This window comes from Myzus persicae, unplaced genomic scaffold (genome assembly GCF_001856785.1).
Source record: "Myzus persicae strain clone G006 unplaced genomic scaffold, MPER_G0061.0, whole genome shotgun sequence".
NCBI classification, from domain to species: Eukaryota; Metazoa; Arthropoda; class Insecta; order Hemiptera; family Aphididae; genus Myzus; species Myzus persicae.
Window position 1 is genome coordinate 189,031 of NW_019102476.1, and position 21,085 is coordinate 210,115.

The window sequence follows — 21,085 nt, forward strand, 5'->3', positions numbered from 1 at the left end:
ACAAATCTTCTCTAGTTCTCTACATCATAAATTTATATATTTTAAATACCTCTTGTCTACGAATTAGGATACATTTATTATTATTTATTTTATTAATTAATGCCAGTCGGCTTTTATAACAATTAGTTAATAAGTTGTAATAACTTAATTCGTGCTCTAATATCTACCCATCGTATGTCAAGTATTTGATATTTACGAATTTACGATAATTGTACACTTAATTTATTTAAACATAATACGAATGTAGGGGGAAACCAAACAGTTACAAACTACAAGTCTACAACTTACTTACTGACTTTAGTTGATTGTTAATACAATAAAATCCCGTAGTCCCTTACTCCCGTACATCCACTTTAACTTACAATTACCATAGTTGATATTACCAGTCATACAGACGGGATTTTCTTTTAAAAATTCACACTGTACGAACTACCAACTGGCAACTACGAGTACGTCAGTGGTGCTGTGGTAGTCAACGGTAGGCAGTAATTGCACAGAATAGATGTAATTGCACTAATTGCAGTGAAGCTATTTATTATTCGTGTAGGTACGTTAACCGTATGGTTAACACGTTTAATGTTACCGCAATAAACCAAAATATAGCATATAAACATAATATCCCACCGTCGTGGTTTAGGTGGTTATACAAACGTGGTTATTATATATTAATGGGTACTGAGTAGACAGTGACTGTATTGTGAAAAATAAATATATTGTAAAATCGTTATTCCTTGCAACCGGAAGCAATTGTTGAAACAATCAAATTAATATTTGAAAAATGTCAGAAATTTATTTAGTCTGCAATTATAAAAAATGTCGCAAGGCTTTAAACACATTTGCGTGGGTAACGAGTTGCTCACACATATTTTGCGACTACGATGGTAGTCGGACATTTAATCGTGAAAAAAAATGTCCTTGCTGTAATGAAGTCCTTAATAGACGATTGGACATTGTTCAGATAAACTTAAATCCAGATGAATCTTTTAAATCTGTATGTATTCTAATTATTGAGTACCTTATACAGTTGTACTCACGAATTACCCACTTCCTTATTTTAAAATTTGTAAATTTAGGCTTTCTTATTCTTTTTTATTTTTAAATTCTAGATGATATTATGTGGTTTAAGACCAGAAGTTGTAATGGACATATCATTACGAGCAGTGTCTTTTTGGAATTACCAAATGACCCAAGAAAAAATCATTCAGACTAGTAGTATGAAAAGGCTTCAAGCAAAATTTGAACAGGTTAAAATCAATATAGAAACCATGGAGTACCAGTTTCAAAAACATATTTTAATTGAAACAAAAAAATCTGAGTGCAAGTATACATTTAGGAATACATGACTACAAATATAATATATAGGTATGCAATTGCCTATTTATAACTAGTGTACAATTACATTTATAGCAGCTTTGAAAGATGCTGAATTACAAAGACGAAAAACTCAAGAGATAGAAGAGAAGCTTATAGAAAAGAGTAGAATCTTACATCAAGTTCAGGTGATAATAAAATAAAATTAACAGAATATATTATTAATTATTATGCATATAAGGATTTAACATCTATACTTATCTACTATCTATACCAAATTCTTATAAGCAATATGCAATAGAAATCGTAAACATATGTTTAGTCATAGATGCCAAGATTTAAAAAAATCATTGGGTGCTCCAAGTCAAAACCCCTTCCCCTTATCAAAAAATAACATGTAAAAGATTTAACCATCCATTCTTAATAATTTGGATTATACCACCATGATAATTTAAATTGATTTAGAATATCAAAATTAAAGGTTAGCGTCTGATAATTAGTTAATCTAATGTACCTAACAAAAAACCCTAAAAACTATTCAGATATATTAGTACATTTTTTAAACTAGTAAATTAGGCAACAGGTATATCGCCCATTGAAAATATTTTGTCACATAGTTAATTGTATTTTGAAAGACTAGGCTACACAATTTTTATGCTACCTGTAAAAAAAATAATGAAGTAATGATCTTCCTTGAAATCACCACTTATTTTAAATAAATTATAACTCATCTTCATTAACTTTTACTATTCCACTTTCTAGCATTAATATTTATTTTTAATAACTATGATTGGCGAGCATAAAAATAATTCTGTGGCATTATTTTGGAGGGCAAAGGTATCATTTTGCCCCCACCAAGATGATCCAAGAACACAAATCTTTGTATCTTCTTAAGTTAAGAAAGAATGCATTATAATTTAAATGTGTGAATAATATGTATACTAGTTACTTTTTTAAACTACTTTTAGCACGTTTATATTGTTGATATGTATTGATATGAAATCTTATGTAGGTTCTTAATACCATTTAACAAAATGGGTACCCAGCTACCAACAATTTTTTCTATACCATAAAATGAGTTTTAATAAACTTATGGAGGTAGATCAGGGTTTTGATTATGGTAAATAAATTATTTTCCTGCTTAGCCTAGATTTTTATCCAGTTACATCACTGCTATAATTTAATATTTATTTTGAGAATATGTTTTACTGTCACCCAGTGAAAATTCCTTAGATTCCTCAGCATTCTAAACTAGTTTCAATGGGTGCTCAGGCACCCAGGCAACTGTCTACATGGTGGCTATGTATGTAGTTATAGACTTATAGTGGCATAAATTACTAAAAAGCATAAAAATATGAACATAAGTATTGTTTTACATTCTAAGATTAAGTTAACCTTACTTGGCTTAATTATAATTTGTATTATATATTACAAGTTTTGGTTGCCAGTGAATTGCCCTTATAGTATAGTATATATTATTCATTGCATATTGTGTACATTTTATAATGCCATATATTTTCCAAAACTGCATAAAAAATAATTTTACATTGGTATTTAGTATTTCAATTTTATTTATTTTTCAATAAAATATAAATAAACAATGTTGAAGAAGCAATTTTAATACAAAATCAATATTAAATATCAGTTTATTATAGAATCATTTTTTAAATTTTAGTCCAAGTACGAGTCTCTAAAACTTCAACTTATTTCCAATACAATAAAATCAACAAAAACAGAACAAATTCCCATGGCTCAACTTCAGCCTAAAACATTTGAAGGTCAAAATGGTCAGTGCACCTATTACATTATTTTTTTTCTTTAAATTTAATAAATATTTATTTTGTTTTACAGAATTTGTATTTGCTCCAAATGTTGATTAAGTCATAAGAATTAAGTTATACTAAGCTAGAAAAAAATACAAAACAAGTTGTTAACACTACTTACACATAGCAACAATTTTTATTTTAAATCAATTATTTCTAAAGGTTTTATATTTAATTCTTTTTGTAGTTCTTCTATTGGTTGTTCCCATCTTTTTTCGAAATACATGTTTAGCATAAAATTACTGTTTAGTCCAGTTTGAATAGCCCATGGTAAATAATGTCTTACATACTGTTCTCTTTGCCTAAAATAATGTAAGTAGGTATTAAATTGAAAACTAGAGTAGATCTAAATTAAGTTTATAAATGTTTACTTTGGTTTAAGTCGTACAGCTCCAAAAAGACCTCCAGTCAAAGTCATTGGTAACTTGGTCTGAAATGCTTCAATCCACTTTACTGTTACTTCTCCTAAATATTATTAATATTTATATATATAAATATTTAATAAATAAGAAAAAAACAATACCTAACATATTTGTAGGCATTCCCAATACAGTGTGAAATAAATCATGTACTTCTCTGTATCTCTGCATCACATATGCCAATTGAATGTCATCAATGAATTGTACTGATCCTCGAGAGTCTGGAGTTACTTTCTAGACAATAATGAAACATTTTTTTATTAGCATTTCATTGATATAATCTTAAAAGCTTAAAAAAAATTTTAACTTACATTATGATCTAAAAATTTAAAGTAAGCATATCCGAGAGTATTTTCTGGCATATATTTTAACTTTCCAAGATCAACTGTTGATGTGTTAATTCGTGGTTGTAACCTTCAAAAAAGTATTTCATACAATTATAACCAATAAGACATGGAATAGAAATATCTGGATAATTTTAAGCATTTTATACTATATACTATATACTGTAATATTTCGTTGCCTTCGGGATTATTAATCATTTTATCTCTAATATATTTCAATGCATGTGTTCCAGTAGTTTCTCCCATAGTGGCAATCATATCTAAAATACAATATAGTTTTCAAAAATACCAATAATATATATTATAAAAAATAGTAGTTTTCCAATTGTAAGTGTTATTACCTGCTCTTCGAGGATCAAGCAATGAAACAGTTGCAGAACCGATTGATAATAATAGCTTTTGGAGCGGTGTGGTGGGTATATGATTTTCATTATATTGAGTTACAAAATCAGACATCTGTCGGTGCATTTGATTATTTAAAATAATATTTTTTTTCAACATTTTGAATTTCAATAAGTACTGTAATTTAAAAAAAATATATAATATTGATTATAGTCCTTTGCAATTACAATATAATTATTTTAATTTAAAAGATTAGTTTTCTTACTGTTCAATTTAAATTTCTTGCACTAAAATGAACCAATTGTATTGATTTCTATTCAATATGATAATATATTGATATTAATTATCACGATTAACGTTATTTTAATTGAATATTGACAGCTTAGAGTTAGCCAACAGTATTATTAATTATTATTATCTTATCTGTATTCTGCCATTTTGTTCGATGCACGAAGTCGTAGACTTAAGGTCAGCGTAGTGAATATTTAAGTTAAATCGTAGTATTTTAATCACAATGCAGGTACTAAAAGTAGTACCGTAATATATTATGAGTGAAAAATAAAAATATGAAATTAAACCTGCTAGTTTTAGTTGTGCTATACACTGTCTAGGTACAAGACTATAATCTACTACCTGATAAAGTAACAAAATAAATTAATATATAAAATATATTTTATCATGATCTAGTATATTATATCGCGGCATGTAAGATTCTATCAGGAAAGTTTAATTGACTGAAGCTGAACCACAGAATAACTGAACCAGTGGAACCACAGACTATTGGTGATAGAAAGCTTATCAATTTGTATGCCGGCGGGGAGTGGTTTGTAATTTGACTCGTGGAAAAATAACATTATACAAAGCGGCCCCGTAACGGCCTACACTTTTTATTGCCAATATGAAAATAGTCTCATACAAGGGTAACTGGGTAAGTCTAGAGAGCTTTCTAGGTAAGTGTAATTGACTGAACTGAAAGCTTTCTATCGCCAATAGTCTGTGGTTCAGTCAATTAGACTTTCCCTGTTTACACCTTCATATAACCACCTTGACCATTAATTTTATTCTGTGATAATACATTGTATTAACTATGGTTGACCTTGACACTGATAAAAATGTACATTGGCCCAAGGTGGATTGATACATCTTGCGGTTACCACGATTAAAGATATATTTATGAATTAATTTATCTTAAAAGACCTTATACTACTAGACTAGACAAGCAATGATTGTATGGAAAGCGGCAAAGCAGCGTCTGAAGAAGTTTCATATCAAAAAAGTTCAGCTTAGGTATACTTGTATGAACACCTTTTGTGAGTGTCTTAACGAAATTGGGTTAAGGAATAAAGTCAATAAAGATTTATCTTCATACGATTTTTGTTTTTTAATTGTAGGTAATTCTAAAAGTATTACTATTAGAAACTTGAAACATGTTATTTTGATTATTACGTATCATTCTCTAGACTATGAAATTTTCAAAATATTTAGACTAGATTTATGGTTAGCCTATCTTGTCATTAGACATTTAAATTTTTTTTTATAAATAGAAAATTGTATGCTTAGTTAAAAAACTTGAATAAAGCTGATACAAGTTTCCTCATACATTTTCTTATTGCTTAATGAATATTGAAAATGCATAAGAACATTTTCAAATTTTAAGTAAAATTGAATATTGAAGCAAAATACAACAATTTTAGGTAGGTACCTCTTCATTTATTAACGACCTAATTTTTAGTTGGTATTAAAAAAATATTGTTTGTAGGGACTTTAAACGTTTAGCCATCATGTAGATTATTCATTATACACAATGAAATTTTAAAAATTGTTCTTCAATATGTCGCCAGTTCGCCACTCCAATGACTATCGTATATTTTCACAGATATATTAAATTATTATATTATTATTATATTGTTTTATATATCTGTGTATATTTTAGATATTATCTTATCTATTATTATGGTAATTGATAACAATGATAAAATATGTCAAAATGACGTCATGGACAGTAAGACATTTTTCCTGTTACGATCCATTCATGACCTCATCCACATTTTTGTTTAGATCCATACCGATTTGTTGATATTATCAACGAGTTGTTATCGTCTTAATATAATTGGTTAAAAATTATTGTTTACTTCTTCTTTCAAATTCTATATAATAGTACCATATACATGCAATAATATGTGTTATACTGTTATTAATTAATAACAATAAATATTAATTGTAGGCATTACATTTTGGTCCAATACATTTGGTAGTAAATACTATATATTTGAATCTTATATGTGTTACGGTTGAGTTAAAATTAAAATTTGTAACTATTCATTAATGCAACGATTAAAATTTATTTTCACTTGACATGAAATGTTTATATATTGTATTTTGATCATAGTGTGAACAACTATTCTATCTGAAACTTAAAATGTCTGACAATTCAGAAGATCAAGTAAGTCAAGTGACCCACATCAGTATAAATAATTTTAAATATTATGTTAAATTGATGTCAGTCAGATAAATATTATTGTAAATAAACACTCATTATACTCAATTAGTAGGTAATTATTTTGTTCGACTTGATACACAATAGAACTACAGTGCACTAATGTAATGCATATTTATCACAACATAATATAATAATCATATTTCATCCAAGCTATTCAGTGTCAGCTCGTTGGTTTTTAATGAAGTAGTGCACACCCTAAAAAATGTAACCAATATTATGCAATATGCATAATGTATAATATACTTAATAGGTTGTATTAAATGATTGTTAATGGACATTATCAACTAATAATCAGAGTATAACAGTGTGTAAATGGAGTAAAAATAAATTATAATGCTGAAGTGCGGCGAAGATGTCAAAAATAATTCGCTGAAAACGAATTGATTGATGATGTGCACATCAATTCCATTGTAATGTGAATTGCATGTTTTGACTTGTTTTAATTTTTTCATTGTATAAATGTGCACAGCGATTGTGTGCTCTACTGCATAAGTCTGCCCTACTATACATACAGATACTGTTCTGCCGCGGATAATCGCCTGGTCGTTTCTTTTATTTTGAATTTTTATATTTTTAAACATAATAACCCTACAGGTACTTAGTTGTATTATTATGATTTATGTTTTCAATTTTTCTTGAGTTTGGGTAGGTTTTGCAAATAGACACGTACCGCCACTGAATCTATTATATGCTCAGACAAATTTGAGTTTACAATTCTTATGATTTTAATTTTATAAACAATTGTATTAACATAATTTGAAAATAAATCGATTAAGTGCATTTAGTATTTGGTATACGTAACCAGTGCTATATGCCTATATATCTATATAGTTAATGAATATTAAGCAAAAGTACCTACTTCATAAATGAGAGTAATAAAAATATATTTACTAATATAATTAACTATTATACCAATCAACAATTGTTATTTTATTTAACAACATTTATTCTCAAGTTTAAACTGTTGTAGAACCCTAGAGATGCTGGCAACATGTGTTTGGAATTGGCTCTGGAAGGTGAAAGACTGTGCAAAGCTGGAGACTGTCGTTCAGGGGTAGCATTCTTCCAAGCTGCTGTTCAAGCAGGAACTAATGACTTACGTACTCTTAGTGCCATATACAGTCAATTAGGCAATGCTTATTTTTATTTAGCAGATTATCCAAAAGCATTGCACTTTCATAAGCTTGATTTGGCTTTAGCAAGGTTTTTATATTTTATATTTATTTACTAGTCTTAATGAAAATAGTAAAAATACTTTCCTTATTGTTAGATTTGTTGTCAATTTGTATTAATATATTAAAATATTACAATAAAACTGTTTTAAAATACTTGTTTTTAAATACTTTATTTAGAACACTAGGGGATAAACCAGGTGAAGCCAAATCTAGTGGAAACTTGGGAAATACTTTGAAAGTAATGGGCAATTTTGATGAAGCTATGATTTGTTGTAAACGTCATTTAGAAATTGCAAGAGAATTGGGAGATAAAGTCAGTATCACTTTTATGCATTCATCTGATTAATTTTTTTTTGTTAAATTATAAAATGGTTTTAATTATTTTAATAGTTAAGTGAAGGACGAGCCTTATACAATTTGGGGAATGTGTATCATGCTAAGGGCAAACATATAGGAAGAGTAGGTCAGCAAGATCCAGGGGAGTTTCCGGAAGAAGTAAAAGTTTGCATTGAACAAGCTGTTAAATATTATGAGTAAGTAGTATTTTTATATCATATTAGTTACTATCGGTAATTATAACTACCTTTACAATTTACTGGTTAACATGTTTATCTTATTACGACCAACATTGGTTAAAACTGTATTATATACAGGGTAAGCTTTGGGAAAAGGGCTAAAAATAGAATTATGTCTATATATTTTTGGCCTATTTCCCTCGATCTATCCTGTATATTACTTAAAGGCAATTTTGTAATCTACAAGACAAAATAATTGAAGTAGATCTGCCCAACTAAACTTGAAGTGTAGAGCATAAAGCCAGTAAAGCTAATTTTCATCTAAAATAATCTAGGATTTACCATGATACATAAAAATTGTTGTGACTTTTTTTGCATAGAGTATTGAGTAAAATAGTATTTCACTAAAAAAGCAAGCGTAATATTAAGAAACAGATTTTTTGAAATGTTCAATCCTATAAGAAAAACAGAATTAGGTATCTATGCATGTTAAAGGGAATTTATTTGTTAGCATATAATTTACACTTTAAGTTTTGTTGGCTAGAACTGTTTACTGTATAATTTTGTCTTGTAGATCACCTAAATTGTCTTAAAATAATATAACTCAAGGTTAACCCCCTGTGGTTATTCCAATAACAGAATTATGTTTATGGAAAATCTTAGAGGAAGTCGCAATAGCCAATAGTTCCTTATTTTGTTTTTATATTGTATCTAATCTTTTATTAAAAGAGTAAAAGCTTATTGGTAATAAATAATATATATGAATATTACTATGAAAATTTTTGCAGAGAAAATTTAAAGTTAATGAAAGAGCTCAATGATCGTGCAGCTGTTGGTCGAGCTTGTGGTAATTTAGGAAATACCTACTATCTGTTAGGTAATTTTAAAGAAGCCATTCAATATCATGAAGAGGTAATGTTTTTTGAAGGTTATTAAACATAATATGCTAATATCACAATCTAAATTTTATTTATGTTTAGCGATTGAAAATTGCTAGAGAATTTGGTGACAAATCAGCTGAGCGCAGAGCAAATAGCAATTTAGGAAATTCTCATGTTTTTCTTGGTGAATTTGAAGAAGCAGCAGATCATTATAAGTAAAATTAAAAAATTAACCTACTAAAATAATCAAAAATTAGATAAATAGTAATTTTACTATTAAATTAGGAGAACATTGATCCTTGCTCAAGAATTGGAAGATCGAGCAGTTGAAGCACAAGCTTGTTATAGTCTTGGAAATACTTATACATTATTGAGAGATTATAACACGGCAGTCGATTACCATTTAAGACATTTAGACATAGCACAAAAATTACATGATAGGATTGGCGAAGGTAAAGCATTTTTAACAATGTTTGTAAAATAAGTATCCTATCTTTTTTTAAACTGCAAATTGTTGGAATCTCTTGGATGCATTACTTAATTGTTCTAACAATCACTTATACAAAATAAGCTTGAATTTTGCCTTGACTACACGGTAAAGGAATTTTTGGCCATGGCCGATCTTTAGAAACAAAAACTGACGGCAAATACTGGTTTATTTAAGGGTATGACCAATACTTGGTTGCCACCTAAGTTACTCTAATATACAAGACAGAGTATAGTTAAATGAATTTTAATTTATTTCAATGTTAATTTTAATTAAACTGAATAATGTAATAAAAATGTGTTTAGGTAATTGTATAAATTAAATATTGAATTCATTTTTATCTCAATTATAGGAAGAGCTTGCTGGAGTTTAGGAAATGTAAATCTGGCTTTAGGAAATCATGAAAAAGCATTATATTTTGCTTCTAAACACTTGGAAATATCAAAAGAAGTAAATACTAATAACTTGATTGTACAAGTTACAATTGTATAACAATTTTTTTATTTCTATTTAGATTGGTGATACAGTTGGTCAGGCAACTGCACAGATAAATATAGTTGATATTAAAAAATCTTTGGGTATGTCAAATGGACAACTTTCACCAGACAGTAAAGAATTGTTGGATACCATCTCTAACACACAGCCTTCACCTCAACTACGACGTTATCGGGTGAGACGTCAAAGCATGGAACAGCTTGATTTACTTAAGGTAGCGTGTGCATGTTTATGTGTGTCTAGTTTTTGTTTGTCATTGTATTTCATGTAAACATAATGCATTAATTACATTTTTATGGTGTTCAGTTAAAACATTTTGGCATACAATGATGTTATATCAAGTAAACAAGTAGTTTAAAGCTTGCGAATACAAATGCTTTTATTTTAAGTTTGGTCAATAACTAAAAATTTGATTTAAAATATTATTTATTAATAATTCTAGTTGACTCCAGACAACAAAGGTAAAGTACCCAGCTCCAACGACAAGATTTATCAGTCTACATCAACTGTTTCCAAAAAGGTATAACATGATGTATTTTTTCATTTATCATGTTTATTCATATCTGTTTTATTGTTTTAAATAGTCTGAAAAAACTGAAGATGATCCATTTTTTGATTTGTTGTCACGATTCCAAGCTGGGCGAATGGATGATCAACGTTGTACTCTTGGTTCCTCAAGAAATTTAGAAGATAAAGAAAATCAAAATGCGAACAAACTAATTTCCCAAATTGGTCAGTATTTTATCAATTTACTTTTAACTGAATACTTTACATACTCATAATTCACTTAAAAATAAAAATACTGTTCAAAACCAACGAGAAAACACAGATAATATTCTTACTTTTAAGTTTTGAATTTTATATTAATATTTAAGCTAACAACACAAAATTGGAATTTCTGAATGTTAAATTTGGTATATTATGCATTGATAAGACGGAGACGCACGTGCGTGTTACAAGTGTCCTATTAATAGTTGCTTTTTAAATTTCACTAAAAAATGTTCAAACATATGGTCAGATTGACCGATCACCGTTCTGGTAGCTTACAATATTATTACTATGCATTTTAATCTTTCTGACTATAGGTACTTTATTTTGTGTCCAAGTTCCAATTACTGGGTTTTTGAAAGTTTGTTTCAATATTATACACTCTATTGCCTCTGTTTCAGCCAAATAGTTATTACGTTTTGTAAGTTAAATGGAACTCTCTGTATTCAGGTGTAAGTTATAATACAAACAGAGATAATTTCTGAATATGATATATTATGCATAATTATTGAGTACCAACTATTTTATTACATTAGTTTAATTATTTTAATTGATATTTAGTCTCATTAAAATTAAATGTGTTAATTGTTAAGTGCAAAATTCAATTTAGTCGTCCTATAATTATATCATTCATAATTATTTTATTAGGCGGACATGTTGAAAGTCAAGATGACTTGTTGGACATGATAGCAGGTATGCAGAGTAAGCGAATGGATGAACAAAGAGTAGAATTGGACCAACTTCCTGGTATTGCAAAACCAGATAGTGAACCTGATGATAACTTCTTAGAACTTCTTATGCGATGTCAAGGGGAACGACTGGAAGATCAACGCAGTGAGTTACCTGTGTCCAACATTAGCAGTGATGGAGAGTCACAACGTACACCAAACCGAGGACCAACTGTACCCGATGAAGACTTTTTTACATTAATTATGCGCCTTCAATCGGGTCGTATGGAAGACCAACGAGCAAGTGTTCCAATGCCAAAACGAAATTAAAGTATGTTAAGTTATTAAGTATTAACAATCAGGTTATGTATATTATAAAAATATTTTTTTGTCTTCATTTTGGATTTTTTTTTAACTTTATGAAAATCATAATTGTATAATTATATTTCTCTGGTATTGCTATATTCTGTATTGTATGCTAATTTATAAAAATGTCCACCATATGTTTCTAGTATTAAAATTATCTTTTTTATTGACTATCTGACTATCTATTATATTTATACAAATAATTAATTTTATAGATGAGCTACTATTATTTGTTGTATTATTATTTTAATAATATAGTTTTATCATTCTTAGATTACGCTTTTACTATGAGCATTTTTCATATATTATAGTTAATTTTAGAATTGGAAATTAGCATTAATATTCTAATAGTATTATACATTTTATATTTAACTAATTCTATGCCATATTAATTTAAATAAGACATAATATAAAATAATTAGATTAGATAATACAAATGTTTAATACATTTTTTTTTTAAATATATATAATCTGCAAAACAAAATATTATTATAATAGTTAATACATAAGTTAAGCATAATAAAGTTTAGTTTTTTAAAATTCTATCTATTGTTCTTAATTTGACCATAATAAAATATAAATTGTGAAACAAATAGTTGATGAAAAGTACCTCATATTATGTTTAGCATGTATATTTTGACTGGGATACATAAGTTAATAGTATTTATTTAATAATTGATCTTAATGCATGTGAATATTTTGCATACCACATGTATCCTGTTGCAATTGCTAAACCATACCTGTAATAATTAATAATACAATTTATTTTGTTACACATACATATAAAAAATTATAAGTTTTAATATTTTAATATCTGCAATATTTATATGATCTATACTCTGATTCAAAATAGAATGCAAGGAGCAAGTGAATCACTGTAATACATGTCTTAAATCTGAATACAATAATATATCCTTGTACACAAAAAATTATTCTGAGAAACAGATGGTCTGTCAGCCTATGTTTTTTTTAATATTACTATTATGAACCCCCAAAAAACCTAAATTAATTTGATAAATTATACAAAAACTGGGATTCAATCCAAATTAGAATAAATAATTAAGATGGATTTAAAAATGTGAAATAATATGAATTGCCTTACCAAGTAATAATGTAAGAAACATGTTCGTTTCTCAATGAAATATTTGTTTGACCGCCAATGGGACCTCCAGGAATACTACATTCAACCACAGCATCAATCATAATAGGTTCACTATCAACTAATTTTGACATTGCCTCTAAATCTCTACAACAACAGACAACATTCAATACATTTAGTTCAATGAACTAATCTTTTTTAAATACTTTAAGCATATTAAACCAACTAAATTTAAATATATAAATAATATACCTATATGCCCAAAAACGAGAGTCTGCTACATTCTTTGATACAAATTGAGGTCTAGGTTCAGTTAACCGTACGACACCTTCTAATTCAATTTCACCAGCAACTTGGCCAGAAATTCGGGATGCAGGGTTTTTATTTTTCATAGAAACCCAACCACGGTTAACTAAAATTGAGAAACTTAAAACAATTACTATTAGTAATAGAAGTAGAACAAAATGAATGAAAACATTTCTTACGGTTTATTTGACAGTTTAAAGGGTGTGATGACATAATAACCACTTTTTGTAGATCCAGAAAACAATCCATTGGTATTCTCTGCTCCACCATCAGTTAAACAGGATCTAGGACCTAAGTACAACTCCTTTGAATGATCAAATTCACCTACTACTTTTATTCTACGATATTCAAGGTTTTTAAGTTCTTCATCACTGTAAAAATTATGAAACTATTTATGATATTTAACTATAATCAAATAGGAAAAGATTCTAACTTTTCAGGAAAGTCCAATGCAGGAAATTTAGTTTTAGTTTTGAGTTCTTCAATCAGACTTTCTTTCCATATTTTTCGTCTGACTTGCCATGTACCCAGTCCAAATGCAGAAATTGGTAGCACCTTATATACAAAGCATATTTTTAATTTAATACAAATAAATTATAAGTAAAAAGATTTAACCTTACTAGTAAAATCCATCCAATATCTGTGTTACTCTTTTTCCTTCGACTAAATGAATTTAATTCAACTGATTTAGCTGTCATACTAGAATTTCTGGTCATACAAATTAGCTAAACAATTAAAACAGATCAAATATATGATCATAATTTATAAAACATTACCTACATAGTTTTAATAAATGCTGAGAAGATGCTCTAGGGCAGTGTTATATTATTACTTATTATTTACAATTTTATTACATTGACAGATAATTGAATTATTAACAGTTTAAGTTTAAATATACCATATAGTGAGCCTGTAGAATTGTGGGTAACTGTCAACCTCAAATATTTGTAAGAAAAGTAGTATAACGTTTCAGCTAGAGTCAAGATTTAAGGATACTTATAATATCTAATTTTATAATTTAAATACATTTAATTTTATTATTTTTAATTAGTGAAAGAATTCAAGCAAGCAAAACACATTGAACAAGTCAATTCCAATTTCAAATTTATTCTATGATGCTGAAAAAATTTAGAGTCTAAAAAAAATCTTAAAAATTGAAAAATTAAAAAATCTATGTACAATTTACATATGTTTATGAATTAGTTCTTAGAGGAGACGTTAACAAAAAATGAAAAGTTTTATTATAACACTGACCATATTGTAGTGCATTTAATAACAAAGTACACGATACCAAGTGGTGTCATTCAGCATATTATGTAAACCATGTCAAATAAAGCCATTTAGCATCATCCGCAGTGAACATGCTAATTTATTGAGAGAAATTATAAAACCAATCTGATTTTACAACAATTGTTTTTTTTAATTATTATTTTATATTGCACAATAGGTAGTAATTTCTCATTTTCAATCATATTTTAAAAAATGAACATGAACATTTTTTTTTTAAATTTACTCATACTGTTAAATAAATATTTAGCCTGAAATATTGTAAAGCTACTCATAATAATAGGTTAAAGAATAGCTGTCAACAAAAAACATCAACTTACATATAGTTTAGACGGATTAAAATTCTGTTTCACTAAGCAATTTGAAAAATATTTTCTACAAATCATGCTGAGCTCTGATAACTTCCAAATTATTGAGTACTAATATATATATATAAATGGATACTAAAGACTGCAGTTGAGAATTAAGGAGAACAAATTACAAAATTAAAATGATCTAATTCTAATATAGCTAATGAAATGGTAATAATTTAATAATAACATAGACAATAATGATAATAATTAATATATGTTTTGATTTGTTACTATCTTTTTTATTTATGATTATTATTATTGTTGTTTTGTGTTATCAGTGAAGTTAGTATCAATCATGGCTATAGACAGAATTGGGGTACTTATCCCGAAATGTCATGGGCAAATAATATGCAACAAATATGCACATGTATATATGTAATCGTACAAGCTACTCAATTTATAAAGGGCCATTGTTCAAAATAATACATACATTTTGCAAAAAAAAACAAAATTCATTACTAATCCTTATATTGTACTGGTTTAAGTAGCAACCTAAGCGATGGCAGGGCAGGCTGTGGCCGTTTAATCGTGAGACTCTTTTAGTCTTTTCGAGACGTTATCAAATTAAGGTGGAACTTGGTCACCAATACAAATTTAATAATATTATAATTTATAACATTATTTAATAATATATATGGTCTCCACCGAGTACCGATAGACCCTATTACAGTATCGTAATAATGTAAGAGTCTAAGACCGTGGGATAGACCCAAGGTGGATAGATCCATGAATATTAGAGATAAAACATCGAGATACCTATGATACCATGAGATACCTATATAGTATATTAAATACACATATCTTAAATCCTGCACCAGAATAAAATAATGGTATCATATCAAAGCATGGTGCCCTGGTGAGATCAATTTTTTTCAAAATTTCAACTGCCTGTAACTTTCAAATTTTAATCTTCAGTTCTTCACTCTTCAGTGTTCTATTGCATAATACAAGCTATACACTTTTTGGTGTTTTTCTGTTGAATACTTTAAATTATTTATCGTTTGTAAATATTAATTAATTAATTAACAGTCATTAAAGTAAACAGTAAATAATGGAAGTAGATGAAGAAGGTAATAACTGCATAAGCCATTCTTCTCTCAATTTTATTTTCCAAAATTAATTCGTATTCATTATGCTATAATTTTCTTGTGAAACTAAAAAAATTAAGTGTTCTGCTTAAGAAGTATTTTAATTCTTCTTTTTCAATATTTTCTTATAACTAATATTTGTCTAGGTATTTAAAACCAGATTTTAAACTACAACATAATACATCTACATATTATTTGAACGTCATTTTAACATAGTATTAGAGCATATAATTATGTATTTTTAACACTTCTCAACTTTAGATAAACTATCAAAAATTGAACAAGAATTAAAGGAAATTAACATTAAAGTTATCAAACTTCAAAAGCGTAAAACTGAATTATTAGAACAAAAAGAAAAATTGAAGCAGTTATCTTATCAAAAACAAACTAACTCTATTAGTGACCAGAATAAATGGACCCACACAGGTATTAGAAATTTAGCATAACAAAATACCAATGATATATTAATATGAATTATGTTATAATTTCTTTATAATTAAATAATTTTATTCTTTGTAGATTTTCCTTGGCATCGAAGAGTACAAGATACCTTAAAAACTGTTTTTAAGTTGGACGTTTTTCGTTCACAGCAGTTAGCAGCTATTAATATTACATTATCAAAACATGATGCCATACTTATTATGCCAACTGGCGGAGGGAAATCTCTTTGCTATCAGTTACCTGCTCTTATAGATCAAGGTACCTATTAAACTATTAAAATTTATATAATTGCATTTTGTGAGTTGTTTTCAGAGTCTCTGGATTGTTTTTATAAAGTAACTCAGTATATCTATAAAAATATTATTTATTTTGTACAAAAAAATGTTGATGTTTATGCTTCACATTAAATGATATAATTAATTTTTATAGTTTATAATATATTGTTTTTTACTTATCCAAAATGATTTCTATAAAGTTATTGTTTTACAAGGTTTTACTCTTGTGGTCTCTCCTATGGTATCACTTATGGAAGATCAGATAATTCAAATGCAAAAACTTGATGTTAATGCTAAAATGATAAGTTCTTATTCGTCAAAAGAAGATGTAAAATCATTATTTCAGGTATTAATATAATTATTATATATTGGTATTTCATATTCTAAGTGGAACAATTCATGTATTGATTTTCTAATGATGTTAGTGTAATAATGTGTTTTTTCTTCTATCATCATCTTTTGGAACAGTAAAAAAAAATGCTTCAATAGACATTTTGGTGGCTAAGAAAACCTTGCTAGTACTTTTGAGGGTTCAATTTTTATTTGATAGACATTTAAAGTCAAAGTTTGGACGAAAATTGAGATTTAAAATTTAAACAAAAAATAATGTTTTCAGTTAGTTTATTGTAATTGAAAAATGTTATTTGCTGGTACTTGAAATTTTTAACATAAATTATTATACCTACTGCACAGGAGAATGGTTAAGGTTAACCTACTTCCCTTCTTTTTTACCTTTATATTTAAAGAAAAATATTTTGTTTTTAGATGATGACTGACATTAAATCAGGTTTAAAACTTGTATATTGTACCCCAGAAAGAATTGCTAAAAGTAAAACATTTATGAATAAATTACAAAAAGCTCATAGTTTGAAATATTTATCAAGAATAGCCATAGATGAGGTCCATTGTTGTACAACATGGGGACATGATTTCAGACCTGGTATTTTATTTTAAGTTATTTTTTGTGACGTTTAATTTAATGTTAATTGTGTTATAGATTATACACATTTAACAATTTTCAAACCAATGTTTCCTGATATCCCTATATTGGGTCTCACCGCTACTGCATCTTCAAAAGTTATTATTGATACACAAAAACTATTACAAATACAAGGATGTGCTTTACTAAAAGCATCGTTCAACAGGCCAAATTTATATTACGAAGTATATAGTATTAATAATTTGGCTCCAAGTTTTATTTAACAATTTAAATTATTCATTAGGTTAAATTGAAGCCTGAAGGTAAAAAATGTGTGGATGAATTAGCTTCATTGCTAAAAAATAAATTCAAGAATCAATCAGGCATTATTTACACTACATCTATTAAAGATTGTGAAAACTTACGAAAAGATTTAAAGTAATATAGTTTTAGATAATCAAATGTATTTATTTTATATTTTTAGCTAAGAAACTAAATTAGTTTTAAATTCATAATAGAATAAATATTCTATTTTCTGTACATTTAAGACTTAAACAAACATTAAATGTATTATACGTAGAGAACATGGATGTAGAGTTGGTGCTTATCATGCCCAACTAGAAGGACCTCTAAGATCAAAAGTTCATAACAAATGGTTGAATGGTGAATATCAAGCAGTAGTAGCTACTATTGCATTTGGTCTTGGTATAGATAAACCAAATGTGAGATTTGTAATTCACCATACTCTTTCAAAATCAATAGAAAATTTTTACCAAGTAAGAAAAATAAAGAATTGATAATTTGATGTGTAACCCAACATTATTATTTTTTATTTACATTAGATATAATTAAAAACGTTTAACTATATATGTTTTATCAATACACTTATAATTTATTAAAATAGGAAAGTGGGCGTGCAGGAAGAGATGGAAAACCTTCTACTTGCTTATTATATTTTAAGTTGAGTGACGTGTTTAAATTAAGCACAATGGTATTTACAACACAGACTGGGTTACCTAATTTGTACTCTATCATAAAATATTGTTTAAATGTAAAAGAGTAAGTTCAAAGATATTTAACTGCAACCAGAGGCGCACTGTAGTTGGAAAAACATATAATAAAATTCTAAAAAACAACATTTACTACCCTTTACCTGTCATGAAATAACCTTACAATACCATAAATTATGTTATTACTCATATGAAGTATGCTGTAAGTAAAAGTGTGTAACCAACTTTTGGCGCCTCTGTTCATAAGACTACCTTGTTGACTTATTTAAGTTTTTTCTTTTCAACTTATAGATGTAGACGCAAATTAATATCTACTCATTTTGATGAATCATGGGAATCAAATGATTGTAATGCAATGTGTGATAATTGTTGTAATCCTAAAACTGTGAAGAGTATTTGTATAAATAAATATTGCCTAGATGTGTATAGCATATTAAATGCGGCTTTAGAAAATGATACAAAGTTTACAGGTATGTCTTAAATTTTAATAAAAAAACTTAATTTTAAAACTATTTTAAAACTTAATTGTTTATTTTCTATAGCTCAAATGCTACTAGACACTTGGTATGGTAAAGGTAACAAAAAAATATTGCTGTTTGATGTACAGTCTCCAATTTTTTCAAGAACACGGGCCGAAATGATTCTCGGTGAACTTATTGTACAGGGATATTTAATGGAAGATTTTCATTTTACTCCTTATTCCACTATTTCTTACATGAAAAAAGGTGATTACTTATTATTATTTCATATATTTTTAGTTAAAATCATCTTTGTTTATAGGTCCAAATCAATATAAGGTGACAAAAGAAAATAAAATCTTTATGGAAATATCCCACGAACAAACCGGTGAACCAGAATTGAAAAAGTTTAAATCAAAATAATTTATTTAAAGTAAATAAATGCAATTTTGTTTAAAAAAATTTTGAATATGCTTCTTTAAAATTTTTAAATATTTTTATTGTTTATTTAAAAGTAATAATAATACAAATAAAAACTATGATACTTGCTCCTGCTGCACAGTAGGATACTAGAATTTAATCATACATTTGCTTTGTATTAATGTTACTCATTAGGGTTAGGTTAGGCTAGGGTGGATATATTAAATTTTAATTCATTAATAGTCAATAGATCATTATTCGTGTACAACAATTTTGGGAAAATGGTTAGATCACTAACTATCACTATTTTTTTCAATATTTTTACTTATTAGAAAATTTTTTTACAATCTATACAAAAATATAATATGAAAATAACATAACTTGGAACTTGGATATGACAGTTTTTATGACACCCAGCATTGAAGGTTGTTTTTGGTAACAAATTGGATTTAGTTAGTACTTTTGGGAGGTCAAAATTAAAAATGCTGAAAATGTATAAAAAGATGGGCAAGTGGGTACTGCTCTTCTGTACATTAGATGTAGTGTGGGTCACTGCAATGGATGTACAATTTGAACTCTTAAAATGTATAAAATAATTGTTTACGAAAAATGATTCTAAGCTGAGACGGCGTATGGCAGTAAAGTACATTGTGAAAACACAATATAGCATTGTTGTATCTTGTATGCACTTCTTTTTTGATCATACCCTAGCATTTTTACCTTCTACACAGCCTTCTATCATTAATCCCAGAAATTCATCATGTCTCAGTACATGTCCAATCCATTCATTTTTCCTTTTTATGATACTATTTCATAAGGGTTCTTCGTTTAGATATCCTTTCAAGTATTTCCTCGTTTGTTATCATATCCGTCCAACTTCTTTAAAGAATTCTTCTGTAACACCACATCTCAAAACACTTCTATTATTTTCTGTTTTTCTTTGGCAATTGTCCATGTTTCATTTCCATACAGCATTAAACTCCATACCTACGTATGTCTTCAGAAGATTTATCCTAAAGCGTAGGTATGCTTATATTTTTTGAAATAAAAAGTCCTCTTTTTTTGTTAAATGATATCTTAGCTTGGCATATTCTCTTTATTATTTCTCTTTTACTTCTGCCATCTTCACTTATTATGCTTCCCAAATATGTGAAATCTTCTACTTGCTCTATTGCTTGATGGTTTTGCAGATGTATTTTTGGCCTAATTTCCTGCTACATACAATAACTTTGGTCTTTTTTATATTAATTTTCATGTTCAGTTCATTGAGCAGAGCTTCTTCCACACATCTCAGTATTCTTTGCAATTCCTCTTCGTTTTCAGCTATTACTGTGA

The 21,085-nt window shown here is 27.7% G+C and overlaps 4 protein-coding genes across 6 annotated transcripts; 2 read left to right on the forward strand and 2 right to left on the reverse strand.

Annotated features, from left to right (window-relative positions):
- The first annotated feature begins 763 nt into the window (after positions 1 to 763).
- Positions 764 to 12,450, forward strand: LOC111032248 (G-protein-signaling modulator 2). Of its 3 annotated transcripts, XM_022312522.1 has the most exons (14): positions 764 to 991; positions 1,107 to 1,317; positions 1,408 to 1,499; positions 7,710 to 7,942; positions 8,092 to 8,227; positions 8,305 to 8,447; positions 9,218 to 9,341; positions 9,410 to 9,525; positions 9,596 to 9,762; positions 10,150 to 10,247; positions 10,312 to 10,506; positions 10,735 to 10,812; positions 10,877 to 11,024; positions 11,709 to 12,450. In XM_022312522.1, exons 1-14 carry the CDS (start codon positions 779 to 781, stop codon positions 12,056 to 12,058), a joined length of 2,304 nt encoding a protein of 767 aa, XP_022168214.1. In that variant the 5' UTR covers positions 764 to 778; the 3' UTR covers positions 12,059 to 12,450. The 3 variants fall into 3 exon arrangements, with proteins under 3 accessions (XP_022168214.1, XP_022168212.1, XP_022168213.1); XM_022312520.1 differs by lacking the exons at positions 764 to 991; positions 1,107 to 1,317; positions 1,408 to 1,499 and adding an exon at positions 6,370 to 6,682; XM_022312521.1 differs by lacking the exons at positions 764 to 991; positions 1,107 to 1,317; positions 1,408 to 1,499 and adding an exon at positions 6,370 to 6,682 and having other exon boundaries at positions 10,312 to 10,467.
- LOC111032249 (ubiquinone biosynthesis protein COQ4 homolog, mitochondrial) lies at positions 2,940 to 5,222 on the reverse strand. The gene is made up of 8 exons (XM_022312523.1): positions 4,505 to 5,222; positions 4,239 to 4,416; positions 4,061 to 4,157; positions 3,865 to 3,967; positions 3,658 to 3,787; positions 3,506 to 3,599; positions 3,256 to 3,436; positions 2,940 to 3,074 (listed from the first exon to the last, which is right to left on the reverse strand). The coding sequence occupies exons 2-7, from the start codon at positions 4,396 to 4,398 to the stop codon at positions 3,271 to 3,273; spliced, it is 750 nt and encodes a 249-aa protein (XP_022168215.1). The 5' UTR covers positions 4,399 to 4,416; positions 4,505 to 5,222; the 3' UTR covers positions 2,940 to 3,074; positions 3,256 to 3,270.
- A 260-nt stretch (positions 12,451 to 12,710) lies between the features above and the next one.
- On the reverse strand, positions 12,711 to 15,315 carry LOC111032259 (surfeit locus protein 1). Its single transcript, XM_022312532.1, has 7 exons — positions 15,107 to 15,315; positions 14,120 to 14,224; positions 13,933 to 14,054; positions 13,679 to 13,870; positions 13,446 to 13,619; positions 13,197 to 13,340; positions 12,711 to 12,834 (listed from the first exon to the last, which is right to left on the reverse strand). Exons 1-7 carry the CDS (start codon positions 15,170 to 15,172, stop codon positions 12,759 to 12,761), a joined length of 879 nt encoding a protein of 292 aa, XP_022168224.1. The 5' UTR covers positions 15,173 to 15,315; the 3' UTR covers positions 12,711 to 12,758.
- Positions 15,316 to 16,190: 875 nt separating this feature from the next.
- LOC111032246 (ATP-dependent DNA helicase Q1-like) lies at positions 16,191 to 19,792 on the forward strand. The gene is made up of 12 exons (XM_022312518.1): positions 16,191 to 16,209; positions 16,489 to 16,653; positions 16,747 to 16,926; positions 17,159 to 17,289; positions 17,709 to 17,883; positions 17,941 to 18,107; positions 18,167 to 18,300; positions 18,443 to 18,638; positions 18,767 to 18,921; positions 19,164 to 19,342; positions 19,415 to 19,597; positions 19,653 to 19,792. Exons 1-12 carry the CDS (start codon positions 16,191 to 16,193, stop codon positions 19,751 to 19,753), a joined length of 1,785 nt encoding a protein of 594 aa, XP_022168210.1. The 3' UTR covers positions 19,754 to 19,792.
- The last annotated feature ends 1,293 nt before the right edge of the window (positions 19,793 to 21,085 follow it).